General features: G+C 41.8%; 2 protein-coding genes across 3 annotated transcripts; one reads left to right on the top strand and one right to left on the bottom strand.

The window, feature by feature from the left end:
- The first annotated feature begins 690 nt into the window (after positions 1–690).
- On the top strand, positions 691–18,327 carry ccdc187 (coiled-coil domain containing 187). 2 transcript variants are annotated; one of them, XM_079273469.1, is made up of 12 exons: positions 691–909; positions 1,273–1,365; positions 5,988–6,050; positions 6,223–6,361; positions 6,580–6,670; positions 13,534–13,612; positions 15,991–16,112; positions 16,205–16,276; positions 16,365–16,499; positions 16,587–16,681; positions 16,772–16,866; positions 16,952–18,327. In XM_079273469.1, exons 2-12 carry the CDS (start codon positions 1,314–1,316, stop codon positions 17,098–17,100), a joined length of 1,092 nt encoding a protein of 363 aa, XP_079129595.1. In that variant the 5' UTR covers positions 691–909; positions 1,273–1,313; the 3' UTR covers positions 17,101–18,327. The 2 variants fall into 2 exon arrangements, with proteins under 2 accessions (XP_079129595.1, XP_079129594.1); XM_079273468.1 differs by having other exon boundaries at positions 1,243–1,365.
- A 1,835-nt stretch (positions 18,328–20,162) lies between these two features.
- On the bottom strand, positions 20,163–23,010 carry LOC306781260 (tumor necrosis factor receptor superfamily member 4-like). Its single transcript, XM_079274019.1, has 7 exons — positions 22,678–23,010; positions 21,315–21,434; positions 21,079–21,216; positions 20,904–20,976; positions 20,704–20,807; positions 20,450–20,626; positions 20,163–20,308 (listed from the first exon to the last, which is right to left on the bottom strand). The coding sequence occupies exons 1-7, from the start codon at positions 22,811–22,813 to the stop codon at positions 20,193–20,195; spliced, it is 864 nt and encodes a 287-aa protein (XP_079130145.1). The 5' UTR covers positions 22,814–23,010; the 3' UTR covers positions 20,163–20,192.
- Between the last annotated feature and the right edge of the window lie 3,776 nt (positions 23,011–26,786).

Genomic DNA, 26,786 nt, shown 5'->3' with positions numbered 1-26,786 from the left:
GAAGATTCAGATGCACACTGGAGGAATAATTGTGTTATTTCTCTGTAATCAAGTCGTCTTCAGCCTTTTCTTCAACCACAAGTCAACTGAAATGTTTTGCCACATTATCATGACTTGCTTTACCACTTTTTAGTTAATTAAAATCATACAATGTAGACACACTTAACTTGTCATTAGAACAATCGTGCACACACGAAAGTGGCTTCAGGTTGGCTCGTATGATATACGAGTTGAATGCATGTTGTCGGCTGATTATGTGTGATGGGTTTCACTCAGAGAAGGTGAAAGTCTACTGTTGTGTTGCTGGACAGTGGGCCTTTCTTTACGCTGCTTAATCCGTAATCTAACCCTTTGACCTGAGTCGGCTAGTCTTTAACCCCGATTACCGGATTTATCTCTACATTGTTCCATCTCCGTTCCAAGACGGTTAAAGAAAAGAAAAAGAAAAAATAACGCCAGCTGTCATTTCTGCTGGCGCGCACCGTGACTGGTGTTGATAAATCTGAGTTTGAAGGAGCACCTGAAGGCAGCAGCCATTAAACGCCCCCACTGCTGCCGAACAGGAGCTGCGGAGAAGCAGCCGGAGCGACAGCCTGTTGTGGGTTAAGTTTGTCCACCCTTGCTTCCCATCACGACTCGACGTCCGGGGCTTTGTTTCATTCAGTCGACAACCGCCGGCGGTTCCGTCTAAACAATTGCACACCGCATAAGCACAGGCGCTATAAACGGCCAAGCACGTTCGTGACATTTTGGATAGATTGTAGAGACACAGAAAGAAGAGAGGAAGGGAGGGAGAGGGCGACGGAGCGGACAAAGTTGACACTTTGGCTCTTTTGTTTGGTACTTGTTGAATAGGCTGCGTGTGCAGCCAAAACACTGGAGCCTGTGTGGGCAGCGTGCTGGGAACAGGTAGGTTATGAAACATCGACTCTTACAATGTTAGTCTGGTTATTATTCGACAAAAACCAGTGGCCTACTGCAATGCAGATAACGTTAATGTTGTAACTTACTGTTAATGTTGTAAATGTTACTGTTGACTGCTCGTGTTGGCTTGGTTGCTGTCAGTAAAGACTGTATGCTGAGTTTGTTAGTAATTAGCTGACTGTTTTTTTACATTAACACCAGTTATCTGTTTAACTTAAAGACACTAATGTTCACCAAATGCCTCCCTGTGTAGTTAGCTCGGAGGTGTCTTCCCCTCTGATGTGTACCTTGCCTTTAAGTCTCACTTCACTTCGCCAGATAATAACAAAGTCCCCTATCTGGCGCCAGGGTCTTCTGTGTCACCATGAGGCTGTGACACAACGGGGACAATGATGGCAGAGCTGGAAATTGACCAGTCCAACCTTCCACGTGTACAAGAAGGTACGATCATACTTCCACACTGACCCAACCCTGGCATCCACTGTATAGAAGCTTTGAGTTTTGAATAGTGTGTGCACAGCGGTTCATGGTCTGTCTTGGAGGAAAGTTGTTTTTGTTTAGCCCCCCTCAGGGAGACCAGAGGTCAGGGTCAGCTACTGAACTGCAGATCTGGAGCCAGTAGGGATAAAGCATTTGATTCATGGAATCTTCAGCACAGCGAATACGAAGGACATACTTGTTGTCTGCTGCATGCTTTAGAGAGATTGAGACACATGACAACGTCCTATTGTTGTTGTTTTTTTACGCTGTGAATATCTGGCCGTGGCACCAAATGGTAGCTTATCTTCTGTACTTATGTGTCTCCTTGATTTCTGTGGTATCACTACTCCAGCTCTCCATCTTAGATGAGAAGTTGCTTGCGATTATGTTTTGACTGCATGCAGCAGAGATGGCTCTCATCATAGACTGGTCTGGTGTGCAGGGTGAAGATAAGGGATGAGATTTTTGGAACTGTTATTTCACATGCACGGAAACAGAATTTGTCATTGTCATAGCAAAGCAGTTCCTGTGAACTAAATTGTTTTTTTTTCTGTTTGCGTGCAAGTCTGAAAACAGTCACAGGTAAGGAATGTCGAAGCTGTGGCCTGGATGTCGAGCGTTGACTCGGTCTTTGGCGTGTCCACACTAATGAACGGGCTAGAAATAGGTCTGCACGTCTTTTATCGAAGGAGATAATTCAACACTCCGCTCTTGTTTCCATACACAAAGGGCACACTGTGCAGCTTTGCATTTTTATGCTGAATCGAGCAGGGCCCAGCGTGCAAAGTAAGCCGGTAACTGCAGCAATAAACTGCTCATTGAGACAATGGCAGCATGTAAATCAGATGTCTGTGGCACTGGGGTTGTTTACTTAGCCTTCCATTGCTTCAATTGCCCCATGAGCCGTATAGTTCCCGTGTCTCACTTCTCCTTCACTTTTACTCTCGATCCGAGAGACTCGGCCAAGTCAACTTTCTTCGTTTTTGCTGCGCCCCCCCCCCTTATCAGTTCCTGTTTTCTCCCTCCTCTGGCTGCTCCAGATATAGCCTGATGTGCAGAGGGAATGCAGCTCTCAGAGGAATTCCCCCACCCACCCCCCGTTCCTAATTTCACTCTCACCAACTGACCCAGAGTCCCATTACCCCTCCTCACCTCTCTTTGTTCTCCATGAGTTTCACCCAGTTTGCCTAGTTTATTACTCAGCACATGGAGTTGTTGGATGGACACTTATTGGTGAAATTTTGTGCAAAAAGTGGCGAGCACAGAGCAGATGGGAGAGAGAGAGAGGTTGGTGGGTGGAAGATTTTGGCTGAAAATAGAACCCGTGCCATTTTCTCCTTTCGCCGCTTTCTTTGTTTGGCAGGCACTTTGCCAGTGCTGCCATCCGAGTAGCTGCGAAGATGTCTTTGTCAGTGTTTGAGCGGCTGTTCCCCTCAAGCTGGATGCCGGAGATGATCTGCATGATTTTTATTTTAGATGATTGGTTGTCAGTTCTCTAATGTGGGTTGGAGTTCTGCTTGAATACAAAGAGCTTGCATTCACCTCTGAGATTTAGTTACATCAGCAAAAATGAAAAAAAATAGCCTTACATTTAATTTTTCTATTTTGGATGACCATGGACTATTTGTAGGAGACAAGAGGCATTCAAATATGAAATAATTCCTTTGTTTTGACTGTTTAGGCGTTGAGGTCACTGGGTAATGCAGTGGGTTGCTGGATGTATTTAAAAATCCTATAAAGCCTAGTTGTTCATGTTGCCCTGCACTCTTTCTTAGACATTCTTACCCCTCAGTGGATCTCAGCCTGTGGTGTTTAAATGCCACCGCCAATTTCTGTTGTCTGCTGGATCCTTGATCCGCTGTCCTCTTAGGAACCTGGCATGGCCGAGCAGGGTCCTTTCAGTTCCCTTTCTAAAGAAGCTTATATAGGAGGAGGAGACTTTTGAAAACGCACTCGAACTGGACTCGCACTGCACGCCCTGTCCATCAAAACCTGTTTAGCAGTCGTAATAACTCAGTCTCCTTGTGTTTAAAGGAGGCTGGAAAATCAAGTTAACCCGCAATGCAGACACGCCCTCATCCACGTTTGTGTGCATACACAGACGAGGCTGTCATTCTCCCCCATGTTTCCCTACTTTCTTTTCTTCCGAGTTGGACTTATTCAGTAAACTCATGTTTTGAACAGTCACTTTATCCTGTTGGATTAACACCAAGCGTTTGACTTAATGGCTCCTCCTCATTGACAGACTGGACACATTTGGGCAGGTTGGAGAGCCATTTAGCGGATAGCCTCTTAAGCTCCACGACAGGTGTAAGTGGGAATGCGTGTCTGTCTTGGTGTGTGTTAACTCGCAGTGTGGTATTGTGTGGTCTTCTGTGGTGTAAACGGACCCTTTAGGGCTTAACTCGCTGGGTGATTTCTATGAACTTTGACTGCTGGGCCCCTGCAGACTAAAACATACCCCGAGAGTTGTTCTCAGCAACAACGTTGTTTTCTTTTTCCAATCGAGTTTGACTGAATCTTACCACAAGAATGTTTCAGAAGCAGTTATTTTTCCGAATTTCCCTATTTACAGAACTGGACAAAGAAGAGCTGTCCTCAGTTTTGACTTGTTATATCAACTTAGAAGCAGTTCTATAAGTGTTTAAATTGAACATAGGCTGTAGGCTCGATGTCACTAATCCAGCTAATCTACAGCTAGTCGGTAAACTTCCAGGGTCTTTGCTTGTCGTCTGTTCATTCACTTTTAGTAGCATGACAGGTGTTTTTAACTGGCTCTGGCTCAGGCTGGAGGCTTTTCCCTCTGTGAGCTACCGGTAGATCTCTTCATAACCACTGTTCTCTGTCCTCCTGGCATTTTAAAGCATTGTTGAATAGATTGCTATTCCAGGTTCCCCGATGAAAATCTGTGACATAGCGAAGCAGTTTCTTTTCAGGTCACAGTGAGCTGTGTGTCTGCAAATATGGAGGCGGTGGAGAAAACAGCTGGTTCTGCAGCGCTGCTGCTGACTGTCTGCGTTTATTTTCTCCGGAGTATTTTTTTAATTTGTTTGACAGACTTTAAACACCCGTGGGCCTTCGGCACATAGACGCTATCGAGGCTCATTTAGGACTCCTGTAAACACTGGGCATGGCTATAGATGAGAATAACAGTCCTGTTAAACCCGATGTACAGACCAAAACTGTGGGTATTCACCACATTATTATTATTGGAGTCTTAAAATGAACTCCGGTCAAAACACAGCAATCAACTGTCTCTCTATCCCTTTTGACTTCACACGCTTGGGAACATTTTCTTTGCTCGTTGTTCTTGTGTCTAGGTCTCAAGGTCTTTTGTCAGCTTTCTGATAAAACACGACGAGGCTAGACTTAGGCGGGCGTTAGTGACATGAAACCGATCTGTTATTGCCATATCCAGCAGCAGCTGGTGAGACTGTGGGATCATGTGCTTTGCCACCGAGTGGCTCGATGTGGAGAAGCAGACAGAGTTGGCGTACAGACGAGAGAGCTCTTAGCTAAAGCCTTGGGATTTACGACAACCTCACAGATTTCACTCGGCGTACTTTCGTACCATCTGCACAGGGCTTCACAGTAGAAATGGTTGCAGGTGGTAGTTCCTAAACTTTGCATCTTCATTTGCTAGTCATAGTGAGCACATTAGTGAATGAAAAACATGTACCTTCCTCCTTAAGATCATTGCAACCACAGTTTAAAAAATCACACTGAGTCTCTGGTCAGATGAATGCTTCCGTTGAGGTGGATCTGTTCCTCTGTCGCTACTGATCCAAGTAACTTTGGGAGGACGGTAAACATTGTGGCCACTTAGGTGTTCCTCTGGAACACTAGCACCCTGTTGTGATGAGGATTTAGGAGGGCCTTTTATATATTTAACAGGTAATTCACGCGAGAGCGGTAAATGTTTTTACTCCTCCGCCCTTCGTCTGTCAAAAACAACCGGCCATAATGACACATGGCACTTGTATCCTATTCCTTCCCTTTAGACAAAGGGCTGAACCAGAATGTTGCCTTATTTCAAGCTGTCCAGGAGCTCAACAGTGGGTCTGGATGGAGCAAGTAGGGCCATTCATGTTCTGTTGTTTTAGTGATCCTCAAGCTGAGAGAACAGCGTACTTCGTTCACACTCAAGTCCTGTTTGAACTCTTTGTAACTAGAAGTGGGATCGGGTATCAGTCTATTAACTGATCTTATGTCAGATGTAGTTTTGATGAGCAAGCATATGGAGAACGGAGAGCGTCAGAAACTTAAAAAAAGAGACTGCAAACTGGTTTATAAAGCTGGTTTTTAATTCAGGATTTAAAATATAAAGATTAACGGGACTCAGCGGGCGAACATGCCGCTCCACCAGAAACCTCTCTAAAGGCCCAGTATGGCACAGATTCTACTGGTTATTTTTATAGTATCTTAGTTGATAGTAAGTTAGTTAAGATAGTTTTTGATGCACTTGTACTGGGTTTCGGCCGATACACAAGTTCAAGTATCGGTGTCGGGAAGGAAAAATGGTATCGGAACTTCTCCATTTGTAACCTTTTGCGTGATACTGAAGCTTCCCTCTGTTGTTTCAGTGTGCCAGTGTTTTGCTGTGCTGGAGGATGGAGCGCTGGCACACAACCTGCAGGAACAGGAGAGTAAGTAGAATGTGGCAGCAGCACAGCTGCACACTACAACAATGTGTAGTCATTTGTATTATGGGGGCTGCTCTCTAGTCTGTCTTCGTGAAGCACTACTTTCTGTGTTGTGTGGCTTCATCTTTAGTTATCGACCTACCTTGTGCCATGTTTCTCTGTTTTGCCCTTATAGTCGAGCAATACTATACAACCAACATCCAGAAGAACCAGCTAGTGCAGAACGACATCCGTGTCGCAAAGATGCTGCAGGATGAGGAGGAAGAGGAGCAGGCCCAGCAGAGCACCCTCCTCAGACAGGCCTCCAGACAACTGTAGGTGAACCCTGCTCCCGAAAAAGCACTGTAACACGGCTCACACTGCTGCACTATTCACGCATCAGCGTTCTCATGTCCTGATGTACCCTGACCCTGCTCTGTATAGATCTACGATGCAGATTTATGTCTAAATTTACATTGATGCGGTTGTAGTTTTATCACATATGTCACAAGTGTGAGAAGTCCTTTTTTTTCTTTTTTTTCCCCGACTGTAGAGAGATGGAGGACTTTGAGTATGCCCGTGTAATTCAGGAGGAGATCCAGCGTTGTGCTGAGGAGGCCCGGAGGAGGGAGCAGGAGGATGAGGTGAGTACAAACTCACTGTCTGCGTCTGGTTTGCATTTCTCCAATTAATATCTGGCAGCTTCCTTAAAAAGAAGATTCCACTTTCATTGTTTCATTGTTTATGCACAATATATATACGGTATAAACGCCACCGTCTATGCTCGGAGCTTGCACGCCATCGCGCTACCAAGTGCGAGTATAAACAAAACTTTAGTATTCACGGCCTTTCCCACAGTGAATACGTGCACCAGTTAGTTTCATGGAGACTTTGTTTTACTTTAAATGCTTCGACCAGTATAACCAAGTGTAAAGGTGAGTTCTGACGTCACATTGATCTGCACCTACTTGTCAATTATCCACGTACCCGCCTCAATATGATACATCTTTTGTCAGTCAGCAGGCTGCTCCACACAGGCTACTATTTACTGCAGCTCTTTAAATATATAGACCAAATACTACTCAAATATGAAGCCTAAATGATACATTAAGATGTTTTTATTTCATATAAAATGAAGTTTTCAGTTGAACTGCTCTTTGCCACACTATTTATTTTATTACTGAAAATACAAATCAACCTGTGCATGAATACTACGACCCCATTATTCATTGATCCTTTTATACAGTGCACAACAGTCAAACAGTAGCTACCTTTGTGTGGATGAGAACAGGTGAAATAGCTAACATCCACCATAGCAGCTCTACTTACCGTCTTCCATTAAAATCAGCCAGATTTAAGAGTCCAAACGTTATCCAATCATCATTCAGGCCATCGAGTGGGGCTTGAATCTGTGCCAATGTGCATTGCACCAAATCCAAAGAAACTCCTTGAAAAGGTCAACTTGCTCATGTTTATAGGGAATGAGAGGGAACTCTCACTGAACAGTGAGCCTCAGATCTGTCCATCATATGATATCATTGATCAACAAATCTTTATTTTGCCCACGCAGAATATTGTGGAAAATATATATACATGCCCCTTGGATGACTGCTATATGGAAAGGTTGAAAAGCAATGTTCCTTTACGTTGGCACTTGTTTTGTCATTTTTTAAATTAAAACCTCTATGGTTGAGATCAGCTTTAAACCGAAAGTTGTTCAGGCTAATAAGAAGACACAAACGTGACAGCGAAGGTTTTAAAGCAAAACACTTTTGAGGGATTTGCTCTTAAAAGAGGAACAAATCCTTTCCTGTGGGTGTCAAGTTGCTGTCAGCAACCAGAGCACAGCGAGATACTGTTCTGAATGAACAAGTTAATGCCAGAGGTAAGAAGTTTTATCAATGAGTCTGTTAAAAATAACTCAAACCTATCTAGTCTGAGCCATAAAAGTCTGTGTTGATGGATAATGCTGTAGTGTGTTATCTGACTCAGTAAGGTGGCGCACAAAGCAGAGTATAGCTGCTTTATGGCGGTATGTTAATGATTCTATGTACCTCAAACTGCATGACTGTGTGCAGACAGAACTGGGCCTAATCTAGAACCATGGCAGTTAGAGCGGACTTGAAATAGCCCCAGCATTATCTTTACATTTTCATTCTGCACAGGGACTCGTAGACCTATATGGCACCTGGGACATACTTGTATATCATTTAATTATCTCCCTGTTACCAGCAGGTCATGGCAGTATCATACGGTTCACTTTGCTCTCTCAGGACAAACTGAGTCCATAATGAATGGCGGTTGCAGCAAAGTGCTGCTCTGGGCCTCTGATGTATCCACTGTGCCGTAAGAGGGCTGTGTGAGCAAAGTCAGCTGTTAAACAGAGACACAACCCGTCAGCTACCCATCTGGATGATGGCTCAAGCTATTTCTCTGGAGGTTGATTCCAGACATGCACCACCAACCTCTTGATACACCACAGACCACACTCGTGTGTGTGCACATGTAGCCACACTGGATGTGCACACTCGACATGTGTAGTTCGAGAAGAGGCGGGTTAAATGAAAACATATAATATAACATTAATATCTCGACACTGCTGTGATGGTTGACACTTGTTTTCCCATTTCCCCTCGTCCTGATTTGTGTTACAGCTCGAGATCTTTTAGATACAAAAACATTCTTCTTGCAACCCAAACACAACGGGGCAACCAGATAGTTCCCATCAATCACTTCTCCCTGAGCCCAGCCCCTCAGAAACGTCTTCATGTCTTGACTGAAAATCTGCCTACCAACAGAGATGATAGGTTGAGCTGTGTAAGAGCATTGTGGGGGGAAAAAGAGCCAACTATGCCATGAAACTCCCCAGCTGGTCTAGTTGAGCGGCCTGCGTCACAAGGCTGCTCCAGCACAATATTTTCCTTGACCCTGCAGTTTTGGACAGGCTCATAAAAGCTCCCTGTTTGGTGGATGTGAGGTCAGAGAGACTGTGGGGTTCATTCATCATTGCTAAAGGGTTTGGGTTTACACTCTGTGGGAGCCAACATGAGGTGTCTACACTCAGACTGAAATGCACTTTGTGGGTTAAAATCGTATGCTGGGTTCTGCAGCGACTGGTGTGATAATACATCTATTCCTGAGTGTTGCTGTTTGGATCGGATGATGAACTGTTAACGCTCCCGTTAGCTCACCTTCCTTAATGACTGGCTGATCAGAGGTGTTGATTAAATATTTGCCTCCCTGTAGATTTAGTCTTTAATGAAGGAACAGAAGGCATCAGGCTGTGCATTTTTAAATCCCAGATCCCCGTGGCAAGCCGCGCCTAACCTGCCACGGCAAGCTGCTAATTGTCTGCTGATGCTGGCAAAGTGTCTTGACACACACGCCCTGATTGCAAAACAAAAGGAGCTGCGCTAGCCTTTCCTTGTGATTTATGTTGCAAATGCAGCCGCCAGAGAGAGGTTTCATAGAATTCACTGGTAGGATTTGCTGATTTGTAGAGAACATTATTAGTTCTGGACTTTCCAATGAAAGTAACACAGAGACAATTGGGGGGGGGGGGGGTTCTCCAGTCAAGCATAGCAGCTCTAGTAAGAGTCGGCATTCCCCAGTGACATGGTGTTTCTTCTCGTGAAACACTTCTGTTGACCTGCTTCTGTTGTCTGTTGGTCCGGAGTTCAAGTTCGGGGAGATTAAAAGTTTGCGTGTCTCTCACTGAGTCTCCTGGTTTCCATCGAGTCAGCCACAGCCCTGTCTGCAATAATTAGTTTGGCCACCCAGCGCTGAGATGCCAGGTCACGTCATCGTGGCACTATGTCGCCCAACAGGCCTCTGCATTGGATGTATCATCCTCCTCCCCCTCCTCCTCCGTAGACATGCCAGATGCAGATGGATTAGATTCTCTTCCTGATGCAAACGGGTTTGAGAGTTTGATCCATGTTGCATTCATGTTACTTGAAAGCTAATAATATATCGATTAAATCAAATGGAACACAGTGTTTATGGGAGAAACAGACAAGCAGTTGATTGAAAATGCTCTTTTACTGAATACAGTATGAGAGGGTTGTTCTTTGACCAGTTTTTGTAAATTGTGGAAAGAAGGTAACAAATATATGACATTAATCAAAGGTTTCTTCATGATTGTGTTCCTTGTGTGACTGGGGGTGAACAGCTGAGGCCTTGCTTTCTTTTTACACGATCTATGTTATTCTGCCCTCTGCTGGTGGAAACAGCACAGGATGAATGATGTCTGGAGAACATACCGGTAATTGCAGCATGCTGCCAACTCATGGTTGCACACCAATGGTGTAACCTGACTGTTCTCCGTGAGTGGAGCTTGTTTTTACGTACTGTTCTTATTCAGATCATTTCATTATTAGCTGTGCTGTGATAACTAAATTGGTTTTTGAATTAAAGCAAATAAGCCAAATGAAAGTTATTATTGGCAAATGATACAGTTTAGGACAGGCATGTCCAAAGTCCGGCCCGCGGGCCAATCACGGCCCGAGGTCAGATTTTATACGGCCCGCGCCTTCTGTCTTAAAATGCATTATTTATGGCCCGCCAGCACAGTCAAAACGGAATGAATAAATCATACAAATTCAACATGCAATTCCTATTTTTACCTCATGGTGGCAGCACCACTCTGTAACTGTCTGGCTGTTTGAAATTGGCTCTGACCCTTGAACTGTCATGGCTACGGCAAGTAAAAAAAGGAAAGTCGATAATGAGGGCCGCCGCTTCCAGGAGAGGTGGAGATCGCAATATTTTTTTCACCGAAAACCGAAACAACTGTGTCTCCCTAATTTGTCATGAGACTGTTGCCTTGTTTAAGGAATATAATGTAAAGAGACACTACGAGACCAAACGTGCTAATGCTACAACAAGCTATCAGAGAGCGTCCGTGCTAGAAAAGTGAAGCAACTCCAAGATAACTTGGCCACACAGCAGCGGCCCCTTTCACATGAAAACATCATCAAAGTAAGCTGCGGAGTGGCCGTGGTAATTGCTAAACATGACAAACCTTTTACGGAATGTGAGGTTATCAAAGACTGTGTTATCAGATACGAAGAGACAACTTGATTTTTTTCGTGAGCCTGTTTCATGTGTGTTGAATTTAAATGTTAGACAACTTTTCATCACCCTCACTAAGTCATATTTAAGATTGTCTTGAGGTGAGAACATTGATCGGTTCCTATGTAATTAGCTTTTAGATGGCTTGTTCTTTGTTATCTGACTTTCAAGATGTGAAAGAAAGGCAGAATAGTTGTTGAGATGTGTTCAGACATGAATGCTTACATTTGGTTACATTGCTATTTGCTGTCATTGAAAATAAAATGATAAAATAACAATGTATGTATAGGCTACTTGTATTGTTTAAAATAATGTCAGCAGGGACTGTTGGCCCTTGGGCATTTTCACATTATCAAATTTGGCCCTCTTTGAAAAAAGTTTGGACACCCCTGCTATACACACATGACTTGGCAGCATGGACCTCCTGTCTGTCTGTCTCTCTCTATCATAGTCATTCAGGTCTTATCTTTAGAGCCCCCCCCCCCCTCCCATTTCAAAATAAAAGCTCCAGAGTGATTTCTAACTGGAATGCTTGTGATGAAGCCTGACATTTAACAGTATGTCTATAAAAGTAATGAAAAAAATCATACTATAGCATGTTGAAAAACGTTATCGTATAGCATGTCGAAAAAAGATACCCACAGGTAAGTATCGAACACAGACTGAATTTGGCTGTGGGGCAGCGACGCTAACCACTAGACCACCTGTGTATCATGAAACATTAAGGGTGTCCTCATAGCATACTGATTCATTGTTAAAGGATATCCTGAAAAAGTCATAGAAGAGTATGTCGAAAAAACTCATGAAAAAATAGTCATAGTATATTAATTCGAAACAAAGACACCCACAGGTAAGTTTTGAACCCAGTTTATTTGGCAGCGAGGTATCGACACTAACCACTACACCACCTATGTATCAGGGAAACTCTAGTCATGAAACATTCAGCGTGTGTCCTCATAGCATGTTGATTAATTGTTATTTGTCTTATTCAGATGTAACAATAAAAAAGTAAGAGTGTGAAAAAAATGGCATGAAGAAGTGTGAAGAGTGTTGCATGTGATAAAAAAAAGTCTGAAATGTCATGAAAAGGTTGTCAAAGAGGTCTTATTTCATTTGAATTTATTAAAACGTCATAGCGTAATATGCAACAAGAAATACATAATAAACAGACTATGGTATGTCATTAAAAGGTAATTTTCTAGTAGCTCATTAATTGCACCATAACATACAAATACAATAAACAAAGAATCTATAAATTACAGCCAAATAACAGTTGAAGAGTTTGTATGTCAAAAAGACATCATAAAAAGTCAGATAAGTATGTGAAAAAAATATATTTATAGCATATTTTTTTAGTTACTTTATTTTTCAAGTTACTTTGTAAAAAAGTTACTTTTTTAGTTACTTTGGAAAAAAAGTTACTTTTTTAGTTACTTTGTAAAAAAAGTTACTTTTTTAGTTACTTTGTAAAAAAAAGTTACTTTTTTAGTTACTTTGTAAAAAAAAGTTACTTTTTTAGTTACTTTGTAAAAAAAGTTACTTTTTTAGTTACTTTGGAAAAAAAGTTACTTTTTAGTTACTTTGGAAAAAAAGTTACTTTTTTAGTTACTTTGGAAAAAAAGTTACTTTTTTAGTTACTTTGGAAAAAAAGTTACTTTTTTAGTTACTTTGGGAAAAAAAGTTACTTTTTTAGTTACTTTGGGAAAAAAAGTTACTTTTTTAGTTACTTTGGAAAAAAAGTTACTTTTTTAGTTACTTTGGAAAAAAAGTTACTTTTTTAGTTACTTTGGAAAAAAAGTTACTTTTTTAGTTACTTTGGAAAAAAAGTTACTTTTTTAGTTACTTTGGAAAAAAAGTTACTTTTTTAGTTACTTTGGAAAAAAGTTACTTTTTAGTTATTTTGGAAAAAAGTTACTTTTTTAGTTACTTTGGAAAAAAAGTTACTTTTTTAGTTACTTTGGAAAAAAAAGTTACTTTTTTAGTTACTTTGGGAAAAAAGTTACTTTTTTAGTTACTTTGGGAAAAAAGTTACTTTTTTAGTTACTTTGGGAAAAAGTTACTTTTTTAGTTACTTTGGGAAAAAAGTTACTTTTTTAGTTACTTTGGAAAAAAAGTTACTTTTTTAGTTACTATATTCTCAAAGTTACTTTAAATACGTAAAATAATGTCAGCAGGGACTGTTGGCCCTTGGGCATTTTCACATTATCAAATTTGGCCCTCTTTGAAAAAAGTTTGGACACCCCTGGTTTAGGATGAAAGGATTGTAACAGTCTAATCTAGTTGGAAATTATTCTCAAAGCCTGAAAGTTATGAATCTATATTTATTTGCTTATTTGACCTCCATCTCGCTGATCTTCATCGAGCCTCTATTCTAAATGAGTTACACATTATGGTTTCTCATGCAAAGAAGCAATCAGTACGTCTGTCTTCACAGGAAATAGCTAAACGAATGCAGGAGAAGGAGAAGCAGAGAACCACGAGGATAAGCAGAGGGCAGGAGGGCCGTAGTGAAGGTACAGTTTTATTTATGTTTTAAACAAGAGAGCACCATCTTTAGCATTATTCGGCACTACATTAGGGTTGTTGACTAGTGTATAATACATGGAAATACATTTTAGGAATTGGCTTTTTTGAACTCAATATGTTGTGTGTATTTGCTGAGATTTTAAGAATTATTTGTCACACTTGCAAGAAAGTAGGACAAACCCCAGAGCCTGCTTAGCTCCTCTCTAACCATGCGTTACCTCATTGCTAATGCTTATTGTTGTATGCAAGTCATTCTCCACATCACAACCGCATGAGAAAAACCTCCTCTCTACATAGCTGTCACACGACAGTTTATTCTTCTTGTGTGTTCTGAATCAGTTTCATGCATGTAACACGTTGCCCTCTTGTTATCTTTTAGATATCACTGTTTATCTGTATTTACAATGCCTTAGTTGTGTCTAAAACATGATATAAAACGTCACATGCTGCTATTTTGAATGCCACGTGTTACCTCATAATTAACTGCAGTTCTCTAATAGTACCTGCTAACAGCCTCACCCATCCTCCTTGCTTTTGTGTTTGCATGTTTGGCATTACTAAAGGCAGCACTATCGATCCTGCGCTACCATCGCCACGCCAGCACACACTCAGGGGGCTTCAGCAAGGAGAGGAGCAGTACTCATCTACCACCACCAGGTGGCAATGCTCTGCCTCTCACAACCATTCAGACTTAACTGGGCCTCTGGCTGACTCCCCTCGGGGGGTAGCAGCTCAGACGCACACAGCTGCATGGTCAAATCAAGGACACACAGATTCCATGAGGGAAATCAGGAGTGAATTGAGAGGGCGTTTGAGTGAGGATTCAGAGGACTCGGACACAGTTTTCTCTGTGCAGCCCTCTGTCTGGTCCCAGAGACCAAATGAAAGACTCAACACAGCACCGCCTCGACAGCGGGCATCTTTATATCAGCCGCCAGAGAGAAACTACAGAAGTCTTTGCTCTCGCAGCAGCTTCACAGAGGAGGAGAGAGGAGGATGGACTGAGGACTATAATGAAAGTGGTGACCTAGAGCAGAGGAAGCCTAGGAATTTGGATCAGGAAAGGAACCATAGAGAGGAGTATCAGCGTTTCCACAGTAGCAGAGATCAGGACAGAGACAGTAGGTTGGTCGAAGTGAGAGAAAGGCGATCTAGTCGCAGTGAATCTGTCAGGCTACATGACCGGAGTAAACACAGCAACGGAGACTTGGCGAGGACGTGGAGCTATACGGAAAACCCAGACAAACGTGTCCGTTTTCAGGACAACACCAGGAGCTCTCACAGGCCGCAGGGTGAAACCAGACGAGTCTGGGAGATGCTGGGCCAGGTCCTCAGAGAGAGGGGCGTGCCTGTGAGGTTCGGCTGCGACGGGGCGCCACTTCAAATAAGGCCTCAAAGCAGAGACAGCCAGGTGCTCCATGGGAGCGAGGTCTCCTGCAGTGACTCCCAACCACATCAGAGAGCTTTCCGGAGAGCTGCCACCACCAGGCACAGTTTCCATGGAGATATCAGGGAGAGGAGGAGAGATCACAGAGAAGACGGGGACCGGCACGGCAAAGACGTGGAGCATGATGGAAAGATTTACGAGATTAGTAGTAGAGACGCAAATCTTGCCAAGAGAGAAAGGGGAGGCAGTAGACGGTGGAGAGAGCACCGATACACTAACGAGAGCGAGAGGAATGCAAACGATGGCAGAGTCAGGAGGACAACAAGCGAACGCAGGCGTTGGCACAAGACCATAGAAGAAAGGTTAAGCTCAGAGGAGGAGGAGGTGGAGAGGAGAGGAGAGCGGCCCTGTCGAAGAGCCCCACAGCGTACCCAAAGCCTCAGCAGCAGCCGGGCTTCAAACGGGGGAAGGTCAAGGCACGTGGCAGCAGGTAACACACAGAACTGCAGCCAGGGAAAGCTTCCAGAGCTGTGCTCCCTACCTCTCTGAGCATCTGCTCCTCTCATCTTCCCTCAATCATCGTCTGATCTGGACAAATGTGGGCTTTATTGGTGATTTGGGGTCTCTTACTGAAGGGACATTGTCCTGTTCATATCTATAATTCCAGTAGTCCTGAGATATTGTTCAATGTGTGCATTCATTCTCATCTTCGCTCTTTGAATTTGTATCTTGTGAGGGAATAAGTACCGTGAAGTCCCTTTCACAACCGAGCAACATGCCCTTACATGCTGCATCCTCTCATCTCGTGGTGTGGTTCAAAGGTCCTTGGTCTTTGTGTCTTTCTCCCTCAGTTTCAGTACACTTGTGTGATTCATCGCTGATTTTCATCTCTTTTTTTCCCACTACTTGTATGCTCGTTGTCGTCATTAGTCGCTTCAGTTTCTTTTTCAATTTGACACGCGTCATATTTAACCTTAGGAGCACCACTGCAGCCAGAGCCAGGCGAGGCCAGCCTGGACCTGGGGGCGCTGCGCCAGGTGCTACAGGATGAAGAACTGGCTCTCGAGCTGCAGGAAGAAGAGGAAAGGCGGTCGCGGAGGGTAATTTGGGGGAATTTAGGAGTCAAGGGAAAAGGGACAGATTGGATTCTCTTTCATTTTTTTTTCTGACTTCCACAGTTTTGTGTTTGCAGAACTCCCAGCCCTCTCCATGTCGTTCTTACCCAGAGGGAGACTTCAGAGTGGCGCAAGTGGCGCAGGACGAGGTACGATGAATTGATACATCAACGGTACAGATGTACCTCATGTTTAATAGCCACCTGTGGAATGATCCATTGTTGTTTTTGGCACTAGGAAATTGCACGCTTTATGCAGAAGCAGGAAATTAAATCAAAGCGAAGATCTCGTGAGCTAGAGGGGCCGGCATCGTGGCGCGAGCACAGCACGATGATCGGTGTTCATGACAGACGGGCTGCAAGAGACAGACCGGTAAATGTGATAAATAATGCAAAACTGTTCCAGCATCCTAATACGGTCCGATGAAATGAGTTGTACTCCTTTGTCCACTATGTGCAGGTCCGTCGAGAGAGGCTTGATTCAGAGGGCCTTCCTTCCCCCACCGAGGACTGCTCCCCAGAGAACCAGCTGCCCAGCCCCATCGCCACACTACCGTAATTGTCTCTCCATGAATGTACGTTTAAACTGTGACCGTATGTCGTTCATCTACATTATATGCTGAATTACAACTGCTGCATTTCCAGACAAGTCCAGCAGATCCGAAACATTGCGGAGGAGCTGGACCCGACCTTCCAGGCCAGGAGGGAAAGCACAGAGAGCCTGAGAGCGGCACCAGCAGGTACCGCAAACATTACAGATGATTCTTAAAAGGAAACCATTAAAACAATGGGTGGACACTGACATCCTGTTTCCTTTTAATACAGGGTCAACCTGTCAGTCACTTCCCATGCCACAATCTGGCTTACATGACTTACTCGAGGAGGCTACTTTCGTCCCACCCACAAAACGGCAAACGGACAAATCAGGACGTGCAAAATCCAAAGAGAAGAAGGAAAATTGCAAGCAACAATAATTTGACACATTCTGTTGGAGTGTATATATACATACATATATATATGTATAGATGTGTGTGTGTGTGTGTGTGTGTGTGTATATATATATATATATATATAGAGACACACACACACACACAACACCAAATATCAGTTGTGCTACAGAGCTCTGATTATTTACTATATTACTTTAAGGTTGAAGATTACTACCGGCCACCCCTACTAGCACTTTAGACCAGCGGAACACAGAGAGAAGTGACATTTTATAATAGTTCATGATTACGTGAATGACGACAACACTTTGGACTCGTGCCTCTTATAATTTTCAAAGGGAAAATGTATGTTTATCGAAGTATTGTTTGAATTGTTCAGTGTTAATTATACACGATACATTTTTTTAATTATATTTGTACATTTTATTTGTTTTTATGAAGGGAAGCCGTGAGCATCCAGCCATTATCTGTAACCACGTTGTGTTTTGTCATTTGACATTCTGGATGCTCCTTGGTGGCGGCACGGTGGTGCAGTAGTAACAAGGGACCACCACCAAACAGCATCCAAAATAACAAAAACAGAAGCTCCTTATCTTAACCCTGGGACCTGAGGGACGTGGGTTTTCAGAGTGTGTGTGAAAGCCGTGTAGCAGGGCTCCAGCCATGTTCACAATAGTACAATGACAATCGAAGGAACTTGTTTAACTCGTAATGAAAAGCATATTACAACAATCAAAAAGTTGTTTTGTATATATCCAGATGTTTCTATATCCTTTGGGGACAGTATGTCTCACAAAGTAATCTAAAACTGCGTCTCATGGTCACATGACACCAGAGTCGGCGTGAGTTCAGTGGAAAAGCATCAAAAAGCTTGTAAGTGGACCTTTAAGCTCAAATTCCTTGGTACAGATCAAATTATTGTTTTTGTTTATTTTACCAGGTGGGTTTTTACGAGTCCAGAAACAAGTATGTCAGTTAACATTATTCATTTATATGTAGATAATGTGTTCTAACAAAAGATTTGATTGTGTGTTTATATTACTCCCACATTTTTGATGTTTTCTTTTGTACAAATTAAATAGGCCACTGCTTAGGTGGACCACTATGAATGCAATTGTTCTGTATGAAAGAGCAACAAATAAAATTCAAATTTTATTGGCTGTTTTTAAAAAGTTATAAAAGTACATACTACAGTGTAATCCATGACCAGCTCTGAACACGTATAAAAGCATATCATGTAAACAATAAAAATAAAAAAAGGCAGAAAGTCATTTTCATACCAAACCAACCAGAAATGCATACAATACAATCAGATAACAGTTGTCAGATAAAGTGCTACAGTTCTTACAAACTGTTACTGTATGACGTAGACTGTTCTGTGGTAACTCTTCTCAAGGCAGCGCCTGTGAACTTTGTGGTCTTTGATCAACCATCACTATGCTCGAGCTTTGACTCACACATACTATGCTAAAGGTGTGGACCAACATTCTAACCCCAAGCCCACGCGGCACATTTCTCAAATGTTCCATTTCAGAAGGACGTACGCCTGCTACAGTTCACAAAAGACATGCGTTTGTGAAAAACAAGTTCCACTTGGTCTGATCTAGCTGCCCACTATCGTGCTAGAAGATAAGCAATAAGGACTGCAGTACTATCTCTAGGGTGGGGTTTCCACATGACCCTTGAGCCTAATTTTGACATGTGTGCCTCGTATATTTGTCCCCAGGACTTCCCACATGACTCACACGGGAATCTCACAGATCTGTGACGATTCACAATCTGACATTCAATCTGAATGAGTCGTCCAAACGACACTTGGATAACCATGTGTTGCCTAACTTGCTCAAGAGGCATGTCCCAGCTTGCTTAAGAAGTGCTGTTCAAATCGTACCAATGTTCACCCCATTTAAAAATACAATAAAAGACCACAGTGTTGTAGATTTTACAGATTGTGTACTGTACAGTTCCCCTTAACATATTATAGTATTACTTATTGACAAAAATGGAAACTCCCTTCACTGGAATTTTTGACACCAACGAAGTAGGAATTTCCATAAAGTTCCTGGTATTGTGGGGTGGAAGAGGTTATATACCACATTGTCTTCAACATGATAGCTTTGTTTACAAAGCCATCATCTTCTGTGTTCTATAGACTCATTTAAGTACTTTAAATATTGGTAATAAACCAAAACGGACACAAACTATCTCCTGATAGTTAAATGTTTCACCACATAAAATCATAAATGACAGCATTGTTATAGTTTTGCTGCACCAAAACCAGGGTGAGAAATGTACAGTTCAACAGTAAACCATCTGTTTTTGGAGGCAAATGTAGGCTCAGCCTCATGACTGAAACCTGTCCGCTGTCAGACTTCGACACCCGCCTGTACTGTACATCCACACAGCAGCTTCACCGCTCAGACATGCAAATATCAGAGTAGTGAAACTCCTTCACGCTCATTCAAAGGCTACACTATTTAACATAGTCCATTGGCACACGTTCAATTACTTTGTTATGTAATAGTTTTGGGGGTTTTTTGAATGATATTTCAGTTGGTTTCTAAAGGCTTTGGGTTTGAATGTAAGGGTATTGTCACAAACTGGCTCAGGGAATGTGACAAAAAGGGCCTCACAGGATGTGTGACCATTATCTGGTGCCAAATTCACTTCTTTGATTCAAAACCTTCCAGCGCAATTTAGGAATACTCTCAAGCTTAACCGAAAGAGGAAAAAACACGGCCTCACTGTGTATATGTGCTGTAATTCACATGAATGGACTTGTAAGTTCACTTTGTTTTTTCCCTTTCAGAATTCCCCTTCCACTATTTATGGTGTCATCAAGAGACGACTGTAACTGGTGTAATTGTAGAGCAAACTGTTGGCTCTGATCTGACCTGTCAAGATATTCCCAGTAGCTTTGGTTACTCTGATAAAAGAACAATGGTGCTGAGTAAAAGATAGATAGGTAAACGCATTGGTCTGTTTCTGTCAAATCTCCAACACAGCTCCTCCAATCTCAGTATCGAAAATAGGGACGCTATCTTATTCAGGATATCCTGTTTCCTTTCACGGAGTCCAACATAAACACAACAGGCACGTCAGTGTGGCGCTGTAGCCGGTCATGCAATGAGCTGCTCTGAGGAGTCCTTGGAGACGAGCGACTCTGAGCTGCTGCCCTGCTCTTGCTGGGCCTCGTGGAAACTGCACTCAATCGCTATTAACGTCCTGGGTTCATCTAAAAAGAGAGAGAAGGATGACAGATCAAATACTTTTTCAATGTATTTGAGATTTGTGGCGTGATAAACATCCTGTATAATCGCAGTAAGTATGGTCAGCATCATCTCTTCATGATATCATGGAGTATGGTAGTAATTACCTGTAGGGGGTCTGATTATCGGTGTCTCTTTGGTTGGCTTTTTTCTTTCTTTGTTTCTTTTCTGGATGATTTTCTTGGCCATAATGCTGCTGATGGAGATGATGATGATGCCAAATGCTGTCAGCACTACACTGGTGACCACATATATGACCAATGGCCATGCCTGTTCTGTGGGATCTGACAGAAAACGGCAAGAAATTATTACCGACTCTAAATAAATACAATCGTCAAAGCACAACAGAATCACGACCTACCAGGTTTCTCTGGCTTTCTGAACGGGCTAACTGAAACATTAGCACACTTAATGTCAGTAAGGGCATCTCCCTTGGCCACAATCCTTTGTTCTGGATCGGGACACCTTCAAGAAAACAAAGACATCAAATCTGTCCGTCAGCACAACAACAATGAAACATGGCTACAGTGGTGTTTCTTTTTAGAGCCGGTAATATCTCACCAGGTACTCCAGCGTTTACACATCTGGTGACTTTGGTCATTGAAGGTTCCATCTGGACATGGTCGGCATGAACCTGTGCAGACAGTCGTTCAGTTGATGTGCCACTCATCATAACCTCTTCATCTGTCTGTGTGCAAATGTCATGAGCTTGTTTTTGTTTTTTAGTTCTACTTACGTTTCTCTGTGGGTTCCTGACCTTTGCCACACTTTTCAACACAGAAAGTACAGCGGCCATTCCCACAGGTGAGTCCCTCTTTGCAACCACACTGTGTGTCAGTTGTGGGGGTGCACTGTTTCACATAGACTTGAGCACCTATGCATGCAAAGATATTGAAAGAGAGTTGTAAAAAAACAGCTTGTAGTACACTGCTGAAGAAATAATTTGTTTTGTTTTAAGATCGGCTAACATACCTACGCACTGTGTACACCTGGTACACCACTTATTTTTAGGGTTCTCTGAAAATTTCCCGGGCTCACAAGGAGTACAAAGGTCCATCGGCCGTGGGCCACAATCCCTGACCAGGCGGTGTCCTACAAACAAGGTTCAAGATGAATTCATTTGACATTTGACACTAAACACACATATAACAAATATTTAAATACAAGAGAAACAGAACAGCTGTACTGAAAGCTATACTGTAAACTCTGTCACATTAGTCACCAGTTTCATTGAGATTAATGTAATAGGTTTTAATAGGATAATAGGACTGTACCCCTTAAAGCAGGGGTCTCAAACTCATTTTCACTCCGGGCCACATCAGCATCATGGTCGCCCGCAAAGGGCCGGTTGTAAATGTAACTAGTCGTAACATATTGATAACTCTGCATTCACAGTTTAAAGTAGTCTTCAATGTGCTCACAATACATTTCCATGTTAAATGTACAGTAAGCCAAAGAGCTGCTTCTATGACTGTGTTTAAGTATCTCATAATTTTGACTTTCTATCTCAGAATTATGACTTTCTATCATAGTTATGACTTTCTATCGAATAACTTCGACTTTCTATCTCATAATTTCGACAATAGGGATATTTTTATTATTATTAGTCTAACTTTAAAAAAACAAAAAATGTAAACTTTTTTTTTTTGCTGGCGGATTCGCGGGCCACATAAAATGACGTGGCGGGCCGAATTCGGCCCGCGGGCCGGGAGTTTGAGACCCCTGCCTTAAAGCATTAAAGCTTTAAAAAATTGCTGCAACCTACAGTTACCAAAACTATGTTCTTTGGGAGTTGTTATGACACATGAAATATGTATCACAGCTCCAAAGTATTTGACTTTTCAGCTGCACCATCCACGCCTTTTGTCTTTGTTGTGGTATTAGCTGGAAAACCACTGAAACTATTTTTTGGTTACAAGTTACCACGGAAGAAGTCTTGAATTGGAAAAAAAAAATTGTACTTCTACAGGCATACAACTCAAGAGGGCTTATTGATTTGACTATGGCATAACTTGAACATTTGATCTGGGAAAGGATAATTCTTCGTGAAACATATTTGTAAAACAACTGAGTTTATGAGGGAAGTGAGCCGAGAAGGCATCTCCCCTTCCCCTCATGGATATATGAATGCTGTTCATTGAGAGCAGTGCTTTTTTATTTTGATACTTTTTTAAAAACTCTTAAAGCCCACGATAACGGTATCAATGCCAGGATATGAATGATACATACAGTATACCTGTAGCGACTGTCAAAAATGCTCTTTTGAACGAACAGCACATGTTATAATTCAAAACCTTAAAGAGTTGTAATGCTCATTATCTCCTTTGTTACTTACCAGGATGACAGGCTTCACAGCAAACATTCTCCCCTTTTGGTGTCCATGTCAAGCAGCCTCTGTTGGTCTGTCCAACACTGCACAAACAGCCCCGCAGGAGCAGAGAGAGACCCATCGCCCATAAGATTGCAGCCATGCTGTTGTCAGCTCTCCAGCCTTGTGGGTAAGGTCGACACAGGCACCCCAGGAAAGACGTGAGGTGATCCAGTCCGAGAAATATCCCAGGCACCTGATTTATTCGTAGGAAAAGGCACTTCTTTTTCTCTCTAAATCTGTAGCATGAATCTAAAATACATGATCCTTCTTCTTCACCAGTCAGCCAGTCAGCTGTGTCGTTATGGGGTGGGGAAAATGAATGTCATGAAGAAGTCTCTCTGTGCTGTGTATCTCTGTGCTGTGGCTTCAGGGCTTTCCAACTCATAATCACCTCACAGCCAGCTGAGCAAGCTATTCATACTCAGGGGGGGGGGCGTGTCTTGTGTTTGTAAATGACTCATGAATAAAATAAATAGGCCAGTCATAGTTTTGATAACTTTTTGATGATTTGTTATAGCATGCTATATGATGACGTTTTTATGACTATACTGTGGCTTTTTTCAACCAACTCTACTGTGACTTTTTTTCATGACATTTCGCAATATACTATACAATGACTGACATTTTTGAACATACTTTGTCTTTTTCAAAATATTGTTTGACGTACTAGACTGACTTTTTTCATGACCTTTTTCAACACACTATATGTTGACTTTTTAAACATTTTCTGACATGCTATAAAATACTATAACTATACTATGACATGTTTTACATACTATACTGTGACTTTTTGATGACATCTGTCAACATACTATACTCTGACCTTTTAAACATACGGTACTATGACTTTTTTGATATTTTTTGACATATTACACTGTTGTACACTGTCGAAAAAAGATCATGATAAAAGGTCATCGTAAAGCATGTTGAACAAAGTCATAGTCCAGTGAAAATTGGGAAAAAAGTCATAGTATAGCATGTGGAAAAAAGTCAGAGTAGTATGTCTTTCGACATGCTATATTATGACTTTATGACTGTTTACATACTACATACTACACTACACTATTCGACATACTTTACTAAGACTCTTTGTGACATACTGTACTATAACGTTTTTCATAAAATGTGTCAACATGCGTATGGTATGTCTTTTTTCATGACATATTTTTTCAACATTAGACATTGACTTTTTAAAAACGTTTTTGACATACTGTTTGTTTTTTAAGAGTTTGTTCCTTATATCTGTTCCCAGCAGGCCTACTGTAAACAAATACTACATGCCTTTTTTTAAATACTATACTGTAACTTTTTATAACATAGTATAGAACTTTTAGTACTTTTAACTTTAACTACTAAGAGGTACCTACTTATACAATACCATGACTTTTCATTGACTATTTATTTACTATTTCAAGACTTTTCAAGACTATTTATACAGACTATACCTTTTTTATAACTTTTTTACTATACTTTTTAGCAGTTAATACTTCATTCAATCAATCAAAGATCATTTTGGCAATTGATAGACCACAATGAGCAAATTATGTTGAGGTAACAAATCTAGCCAAACTAAGTGTTTGTCTTCACAGGGCCAGCCTCATCAGCCTAAGCTGAGACACAGCTCATAAATACAACATTCAACCCTTCCAGTTTGTTACTTACTTCTGTTACCCGTAGACCTACTGTACACATATTGTCCTACAAAAGTACTAGTAATGAAGGAGACCTTCATTACTCTGTACTGTGACATTCATTATGAGCTTTTTATGACATACTGTGACTTTTTTCAGTGGCCAAATGCCACTAAGTAACTGGTTTGATATGTTTTCAGTATCTATGTTTTTGTACAGGAATAGTTTTACTTATACCTGTACTAAAAGTGAAACTAACTGTACTTGTATTGACTTTGATGCATCAAATGCATTGTTGAATTGTATTTTATTCCTTTGAACTGCATAGTCTGCTAAACAAAGCTTTCCTGCTTTTGTTCATTGTCTCAGAGTATCATGCCATCAGTCACAAAAAGGATTGATGCTGATGAGTCATGTCACGAGTGTCTGAAAAGTTAAAAAACTCCCCCTCTTTGGAATAATCACCTATTATTATTTTGTGTCTTTTATTTCCCTATAATAGAAACCACAGCAAAGTGGTACCTAAAGAAAACTGAAACAAAAAGTGCAGCATGAGTCGTATGCCAGCCTGTTCTCATCCCTCGAGTTTCTGCCACCAAAGTCAAAGTTAGCGCCGCTTCATTCCATATCGACTACGAGAAAATGCCCCAGGAGAGTGATGACACGGTATAACAACCGGATAAACCTGTACGGGGCAGGAGGCACAGAGGAGGTGGATGGGTCAAATGAAATGCAGGACTTTCAGCCAGGAGGCCTGTATTAGAGAGAGGCGTTGAGTTGTTTCGAAGTTATGGAAGTGATGTTTCTGACATGTTTTATGTATTTAGTACAGATGTTCTTTCCATTTTACTGAGTTTACAGAGCTAGTTCAAGCCGAACCAGACAGAGCGGCATTGTGTGACGAGTCGGGAGAGTCGGTATGTGACAAGTTGGAAGCGGGAGGAGCTGCAGCAGCATTTCATTGTGCGAAAGTGAAAGTGGGGTTTTCAAGAGGTTACTCATTTACTGTAGTTTTATGATTAATGTATTGTCCATTCCAACACTGGTTCATAGTGTTTAGTTCCTTTGAAAAGGGAACGGGCAGTTCCTGACAGTAAGTGGTTTGGCCTTTGGGAAGACAGGTGACTAACAGGTGAACAATTTGGTGACTAATGATGAGATGGTAGATGACATCCATCTCCTCAAGGTTATTTAATGATGGTGTATCTTATTCTTACTTCTTCAATTCACATACTAGTCACACAAATAACACAACGCAAAACCACAAGAGCCGCCTGCTGCGTCATGTTTTTTTCGTGCATCATGATCATATGATACTTGAATGACATTTAGCAGACTTTGACATTCTAACGCATCATTCTCAGCCTACCATGGCTCGCCTACTGTACGGGGCATACGCACGTTGCCCAAGACTGTCATCCACCTACGCATCCATGGCCAAGAAACGCCTCCCACACTTACCCTTAAACCTCCCCCTAAATTCAGCTTTGAAGCGCAGTAAACCCCAGAAGCTCAATTAACATACTGACTTGGGAAATAGTTTTGTTCGTGAAGTAGAGTAGTCATGATATTCATTCATTCTGCTGGTAAATGAGTGTGTGTGGGTGTGTGTGTGTATTTGCATGTAGGCTGACATCAGCCTAAGTCATCGTCAAACTATGTCAGTGAGAGAAATGTGTCAAAACTACATTTCCATTTGACATAACGCTCCATATTGTGAACATAATGCAGGCGAACACAGACCACTGCGTTCTTCTGAGGGCTGCTTCTTCAGCAGGGTGCTGTTTAATCTACCTCTGCACGCGAGGGCGTTATTATAAGGCTCTGACATCACTTCCTTCCTGCTTCTTATAACGCTTCCTCTCATGTGGGGGAGTGCGGCGTCACTCGTCTTCAAAAAGCTGTGGTTGGCTGGTCAAGCAGACAGTGGGGTCTATATGGGGTTAGCGTACGTTCGAGCTTTTAGAGAGCAACTTCAGCCCACTGGGAAAGTACAGGCAGCAGTGCTGGTGCTGAGAAGTTCCACTCAGGGGTGTTAACTGTCAACTCAAATGATGTGCGGGTAACACATTTGGAGTTGTGATGCTATCACGCCTCTTGTAGTTTTTTTTTGTCTACTTGATGTCAAGTCTTGAGGAGACGACGTGATTGTGTAAACTTAATATTTTAAATTGTGTGTACGTAATTCAAATTGGCAATTATTGCCAAAATACATTTTCTGTATCAAACTTTAGAATTTAAGTGGCGTTAGTAGAAGTTACACATTGAATGTCTCCCTCTAGTGGTCCTTTGAAAACTAAAACCTCATGGGGGATTATCATTGGAAAATGTAGACATCATTTTGAACATATATATTTTTTATTTATGTATATAATAAATTTCTATGTACAATTTTTATTCTTTTTTTTTGTAAAGAAACAAAATTAAAGAGAAAGCTTTGAT

Source organism: Melanostigma gelatinosum, assembly GCF_949748355.1.
Source record: "Melanostigma gelatinosum genome assembly, chromosome: 8".
In the NCBI taxonomy this organism is placed as follows: domain Eukaryota; kingdom Metazoa; phylum Chordata; class Actinopteri; order Perciformes; family Zoarcidae; genus Melanostigma; species Melanostigma gelatinosum.
The sequence above is the reverse complement of the archived record's forward strand: the minus strand, read 5'-3'. Positions and strand labels throughout refer to the sequence as shown.